This window comes from Elephantulus edwardii, unplaced genomic scaffold, assembly GCF_000299155.1.
Source record: "Elephantulus edwardii isolate Elephantulus edwardi_28Jun2011 unplaced genomic scaffold, EleEdw1.0 scaffold00328, whole genome shotgun sequence".
Taxonomy (NCBI): domain Eukaryota; kingdom Metazoa; phylum Chordata; class Mammalia; order Macroscelidea; family Macroscelididae; genus Elephantulus; species Elephantulus edwardii.
The window spans coordinates 207,148-213,760 of record NW_006400078.1 but is presented as its reverse complement, the minus strand read 5'-3'; the positions used below and the strand labels follow the sequence as shown (position 1 = coordinate 213,760).

Here is a 6,613-nt window from a genome sequence, read left to right as displayed (position 1 = left end):
GGGTCGCTATGAGTCTCAAGCGACTTGACGGCACATAACAACAATATACTACATGGAGCTCTGGTGGCACAGTGGTTAAGCATTCAGGTGCTAACTTAATAAATGGTCAGGGCACCGAATCCATGAGGTGGCCGTCTCCATGGAAGCAGACGGCCACCTCAGTGCCCTTGGGTAACAGAATGTACACGCTTGGTCATGCGCTCTGTCCCCTCCGTAAGAAGTTTGATGAGAATAAGGATTCCTCTGTTTTGTTCACTGCTGTATTCTCTGTCCCTGGAACAGTACCAGGCATTAGCAGGTGCTGAATAAATACAGGTGAAAGCGGCAAGAAATTAAAGTGGTCCTTATCCGCCTTCTCGTCCTCCCCGCAGTGGTAGAACTGTGCGTTGTGTATGGACAGAATGAGGAGGGAATGGCCGGCGAGCTCGTCGCCTTCGTCAGCACGCACAAAGTTAACCTGACCCCGGAGACCCTGAACTCTTTTGAGCATGAGGTAAGAAGGAAATGGAAACAAAGTGACACCCTCATCCTCCAGTTCCGCTCTGTCAGGGAGCAGATCTGTCTAGAGAAGAATGTGGGCTTTGAAGTGAAATTGGTTGGTGGGGGGAGCAGGTAAAGGAAATGAAAGTGATCCAGTGGGGACCAGATGCTACAGGAAAATGACAAGCATTTTCCAATGGTGGTTAAATAAACTGTCGTACTGATTTGGGAACTGGATGCCGACTCTCTGGCTTCTTCATGCTGAACAGGGGCATTGATGTGAAGGGGGAAAGGGAGGACGCTTTATCACCTTACTGGTGATCTTGGGTTAAAGCTGCTTGCCTTCTTGTTCTGTTAGAAGATATTTTCCTGTCATTTGCTCCCCTCTGGACTGCAAAGTGTTTTCCCAGGTGGGTCCAGCGGGGATGGCTGTTTGCACCCAGAGGTTCCATCCTCCTTTGCTTCCTTAGCTGGCAGTTGTATTTCTATCCATACTTTTTATGGTTCTCATTTAATGAGAATGAACGATGCTATACCCACAGTGTTAGATCTTAGTGTTATTAGAATAATAATCTTCCTTTTCAGTCTGTGGTACTTCTTCTTACGAAATTCTTTCTTCCTCTGAATAACTTTCTAGTTTGGATTCTTTTTTGTCTTAATCAGCTATTAAAGCACAGTTCTGCCCTGACATAAAGGATGTTGATGAGCCAGGAGCAACTCAATAGCATATGAGTTGTTTTAGTATTACCTCAAGACTGTAGAAAATGTTTCTCTGTTACTTTACTCTGAGCTGACAGAAGCATTATCTTTTATTCCTCAGTTTCTGAGCAAAAGATTGTCCAAAGCCCGGCACAGTGCATCCAAGGACAGTGGGCATGCAGGCACCAGAGACATCGTTTCTATCCAAGAGCTGTATCCTTCCTGCTGAAGAGATGTATCATATTATAGAGTTTATTCCTTATTGTGTTTGTCATTTCAAAATCAATAATGGCAATTACCTCATTCAGATTTCTTTTTTTTAATTTTAATTTTGTATTTTATTATTTTGCGTGTGTGTGTACCGTCAAATCGGATCTGACTGGTACAGAAGGACATTGCTCCTCCTTTTCCAGCAGTGAACCGCGTACCTCTTGGATTTCAGTGCAACTTCTTCAGGGAGCCACCAGAGCTCCCTTCCTCATGCAGATTTCTTATCAGATCACCCTGTGCCTTAGATTTGGGACAGAAGTTTATATCTTTTCTGTTTGTAATTTATTTTCTTTTTATTGTTGTCACTGGGATGAGACAGTCGAACATACATCATTCAATAATTTCTGCTTGTACAATTCAGTAACATCGGCTGCATTCTTCAAGTTGTGTGACTGCTGTCACTCTCCCTTTCTAAGTTATTTCTTCCCTGTTAATGTAAACTCACTGCCCCTTAAGGTTCCTGTGTAACCTTTCAGGTTACTATGATCAGTTTGATGTCATGTACATAGATATTAAGAAAGTGCAATACATTCTTTACTGGTTAAGCTAACCTGGTAATTTTAGGGGCTTTTTAAAATATTTTTGCTTTTGGGGGTGTTTTTTTGGTTGTTTTAGGTAGACTTAGGTTATATTTTTGTATTAAAGTTTAAAAATTATCTTAGGGTAATAGTTTCATGAAATTTACCTAACCTCAATGGTTCTAGAAAGTCTGGAATCTATGAAAATTTTAAATTCTGTTCCTTTTTATTTATTTTATTTTAATTTTTTATTTTAATTTTTTGTGCGTATACTATCAAATCAGATCTGACTGGTACAGGAGGAAATTGTCCCTCCTTCTCCGGCAGAGCATCTGGTGGATTCAAACCGTGTACTTCTGGGATTGCAGTGCAGCTTCTTGCCACTAGGCCACCAGAGCTCCCCTAAATTCTGTTCCCTTTAAATTCAGGATCCCGCTATAGAATCTTTTTTAAAATGTTTGATAATGGTAGCTAGGAGCCATCCAGTTCTGGTCTCAGAGGAAAAGGGGCAGGTTTCATGGAGGCCATGAGCTGGATGTTCTGTTTCCTGCTCCTATTCCTGACTCTCCTTCTGATACTCTCTGCAACTAGAAACCACTTGAACCTCAGATGGCCATTTTACACGCGTTCAAGTCTAGAGACCACACAACAAACCAGAAGTACTCAACCTGCTATCAGGCCAGTTGGATGTCCCCTACAACCATGATCCTAAACCCTGCATGGAAGTTTATGATGGTTTCCCTTAACCAGTGCTTTTAGAATTGAAGTGGAAGAAGAAGAGGAATCCCTCTTGAACTCTTATACAACACCCTCTAAAGTGAGTATACGATGGTTGGAAAGTGTGTTTTCCAGGTCAGTTGTCTCTCATGCATCCCTTTATTCTAAAAAGCATTATCACATCTGAAGATCTAAGGACTCAGACGGTGCTCATATGGTTCCTGTCCTGTTTCCACTTTTGCATCTGCCTTTCTAACCATAGACAAAGATGTTTTCACCTTATAAGTAGAGAGTCGTCTTGCTTTTTTTAGGTAGTGTATCAGACATTTCTATAAATACCATTTTTCCAAAACTCTCCTCATAGTTTTGTGTCAGGATTCTAATCCAATAATCCAGTTATGCATCATAATGTGAGAGATAACAGTGAAAAAACCCAAACCTATTGCCATTGTTGAAGAAGACCCTCGACGAGCTGGATTAGCACAGTGACTGCAGCACGGGCTCGAGTGTGGCAGAGATGATGGACACCGTGATAGGACAGGGTTCAGTTCTGTTGTTCGTAGGGTCGCTATGGGTCATACTCAGTTTGATGACGCTTAACAGCGATTGCCATTGAGTTGTTTCCAGATCAGTAGAACTGTCTCAGGGATTTTAAGGTTGTAAGTCTTCACAGAAGCAGACACACATTTCCTGTGGAGCAGCTGGGAGGTGTGAGCTGTGCCCTTTTGGTTAGCAGCTGGGTGGGTGCCTAGCCAGTACACTCCACGAAGAGGTGGAGTAGGGTAGTGCAAAGGCACTGCCATCAAAGTTGAAATCAGAACCTGGAATGAGTGATTTTATCTCTCTGAGCCTCTGTTCCCTCGCCTAAAAAAAAAATCAGGATTTGTTCATTAATTGAGCAGCTAATATATCACAAGTCTGGCATGGAGGAAGAATACTCTGACATGTTTGAAAAACAGCAAAGAGGTCAGTGTGGCTGAAGCAAAGTAAATAGGACGGGGTGAGTGGGGAAAGGACAGAGGAGGAGCAGGGGGTGAGCTCACGGAGAACCACACCCACTCTGGCTCAGTCTTCCGAGGTTACAGGGAAGATGAAAAGCCAGTGGAGACATGTGAACAAGGAAAAATGACCTGACGCTCATTTGAAAGGAGCACGGTGGCAGCTGGGTTGGGAGCTGGGGGGAGGTGGACAAGGCAGAAGGAAGCAGTCGTTCAGAGGGGTGAAGCTCCCTCTGCCTGGAACATTTCCAGATTTCTCCCTAGCTTACTCCCCCACCTCCTTCATACCCTCATGTCTCCTGCTCAGAGAGAACAACCCTGCCTGAAACTGCTAACCTTCCTCTCCTCTCATTTTCATCATTTTTCTTCATAGGACTTATTACCACCAGGTATGCAAATCCTTATTTCGATGTTTTAAACTTACGTTCCATTGGAGTGGAAACCTCTGAGGATAGAGACTTTTTTAATTGCTGTTTTCTCTCACCCATAGTTGTTATGTGCCATCAAGGTGACTACTCTTCACAGTGACCCTATGAACGACAGATCTGAGCGGTGGCTAGTCCTGTCCTGTACCATCCCTCCATCTCTGACACACTCCAGCCCGTCGTTCCAGTCACTGTCAGGCCATCTCGTTGATGGTCTTCCTCTCTTTCTCTGACCCTCTCCCATTCTCAGCCTGATATCTTTTTCTAAGGATCGGTCCCTCTTGACGACATGCCCAGAATATGTGCGGTAGAGTTCTGCCATCCTTGCCTCTAAGACCCCTCCTCTAAGACAGGCTTCTTTGTTCCTTTGGCAGGCCATGCGATGTCCAACACCACAGTGCAAAGGCCTGTGAGATTTGAAAATGCAAGGCACTTGTTGTTAAGTGCCGTCAGTGCAAAGGCCTGTGAGATCTGAGAATGCAAGGCACATAGGGCATTAGTTATTGTTGTTGTTATGTGCCATCAAGTCGCTTGCGACTCACAATGACCCTATGTATAAGAGCCCTAAACCCTACTCTATCTGTGCCAACCTCTCCGTCTCTGACACATTCATTCCCACCACCCCAATCACAGAATCCATCCATCTCATCGAGGGTCTTCCTCTCTTTCGCCACCCCTCCACTCTCCTAAACATAATGTCCCTCTCCAAGGACCAGTCCTTCCTCGCAACATGGCCAAAGTAGGTCAGATGAAGCTTCAGAATCCTTGACTCCAAGGAGCAGTCTGGCTTCACCTTCTCCAGGATGAACCTGTTTGTTCTCCTAGCAGTCTATGGTATTTTTAACACTCGTCTCCAGCACCACAGCTCAAAGGCATCAATTCTCCTTCTATCATCCCTAGTCACTGTCCAACTCTCTGATGCATAGCACGTAATTGCAAAGACTATAGCCTGGATCCGGCACACCTTAGTCTCCAGCTTGATGTCGTTGCTCTTCAGTACTCTTGAGAGGTCCCTGACAGCTGACTTTCCCAATGCACTTCGTCTCTTGATTTCTTGGCTGCTGGTACCAAGAGTGTTAACTATAGAACTAAGCAAACTAAAGCTGTAAACTATCTCAATCTCTTCACCATCTATCATAATGCTGCCAATTGGCCCAGTGGTGAGAATCATTGTTTTCTTGATGTTGAGCTTCAATCCGTATTGAAGGCTGCAGTCCTTGACCTTCTGCAGCAGGCGCTTCAGGTCCTCCTCAGTTTCAGCATGCAGGGTTGTGTCATCTGCATAACGCAGGTTGTTGATGACTCTTCACCAGTCTTGATGCCACAGTCCTCCTCATACTGCCCAGCGCCTCTGATGATCTTTTCTGCATACAGATTGAAAAGGTATGGAGACAGAATACATCCCTGACGGACCCCCTTCTTGATTTTGAACCAAGTAGTGTCTCATTGCTCTGTTCTGATGATTGATTGCCTCTTGGTCCAAGTATAGGTTTCACATTAGCACAATCAAATGTTCTGGGATTCCCATTCTTCTCAGTGTCAGCCACAGCTTGTTGTGATCCACACAATCAAAAGCCTTTGCATAGTCAGTGAAGCACAGATAGACAAAGCTGATAAATTGGCTCTCTAGGTAAGCACTTTAAAAACTGTAGTATGTGATGAGCCGTTTTGATCTGATTGACACTGTTTATCCAAAGTTGGTTGTACATGTGGAAACAAAATGAACTCTTGCTAACCCAGTTCTTGGTTGTCGTTGTGGTTGTTGTTATGTGCCATCGAGTTACTTGTGACTCATAGCGATCCTATGTACAACAACCCTAAACTCTGCACTATCATGAGCCAACCTCATCATCTGACACACCTACCCTGATTGCCCCAGTCATTGACTCAATCCACCTCATAGAGGGTCTTCCTCTACTGCACTTCACACTCCCAAGCATAATGTCCCTCCCTAAGGATTGGTCCCTCCTTGCAATATGTCCAGAGTAGGTCAGACGGAGCTTCAGAATCCTGGCCTCCAGGGAGATGCTTGGCTTCACCCTCTCCAGGACAAACCTGTTCTCCTAGCAGTCCATACTATATTCAGTGGTTTTCTCCAGTACCACAGTTCTTGGTAGAGTAGTAGTTCATAGCCAGATACCGATTTACTTTATGTTATTTTTTGTTTTTTTTAAGAGGCTCAACTATGTCATTTATTGTTCTTAAGTCCTGGAGCAAATTCCATCTACCACTAGATTGTTTTACAGCTCGGAAGTCCGCATGCAAGGCATAGGTGAAGTATGGAACTGCTTATGAGGTTTTCTGTCAATTCCAACAACTAAGAAATAGTGAGAAGAGTTGGGACCTCAGAAGGCTTTTAGGACCAAATAGTAGGCTCTGTGTCCAGAAGAAAATTAATATACTTCCAGTAATGTTAATGCTCACCCACAGCTCTTCTGGGAAGATCTAAATAGTTGAAGCGTCCTCCTTTGTTTCCAGCTGGGAGCTGGGGCCTGTCAGTCCTGTC

At 44.2% G+C, this 6,613-nt stretch overlaps 1 protein-coding gene across 1 annotated transcript in view; it reads left to right on the top strand.

Moving 5' to 3' along the window:
- POLA2 (polymerase (DNA directed), alpha 2, accessory subunit) overlaps window positions 1-6,613 on the top strand; it is a 37,013-nt gene that overhangs the window by 7,923 nt on the left and 22,477 nt on the right. The window contains exons 2-4 of the mRNA XM_006901447.1: window positions 372-493; window positions 1,301-1,392; window positions 2,727-2,784. Of these exons, the coding sequence (XP_006901509.1) occupies window positions 372-493; window positions 1,301-1,392; window positions 2,727-2,784 (272 nt within the window). The remainder of the gene's footprint in view (window positions 1-371; window positions 494-1,300; window positions 1,393-2,726; window positions 2,785-6,613) is intronic.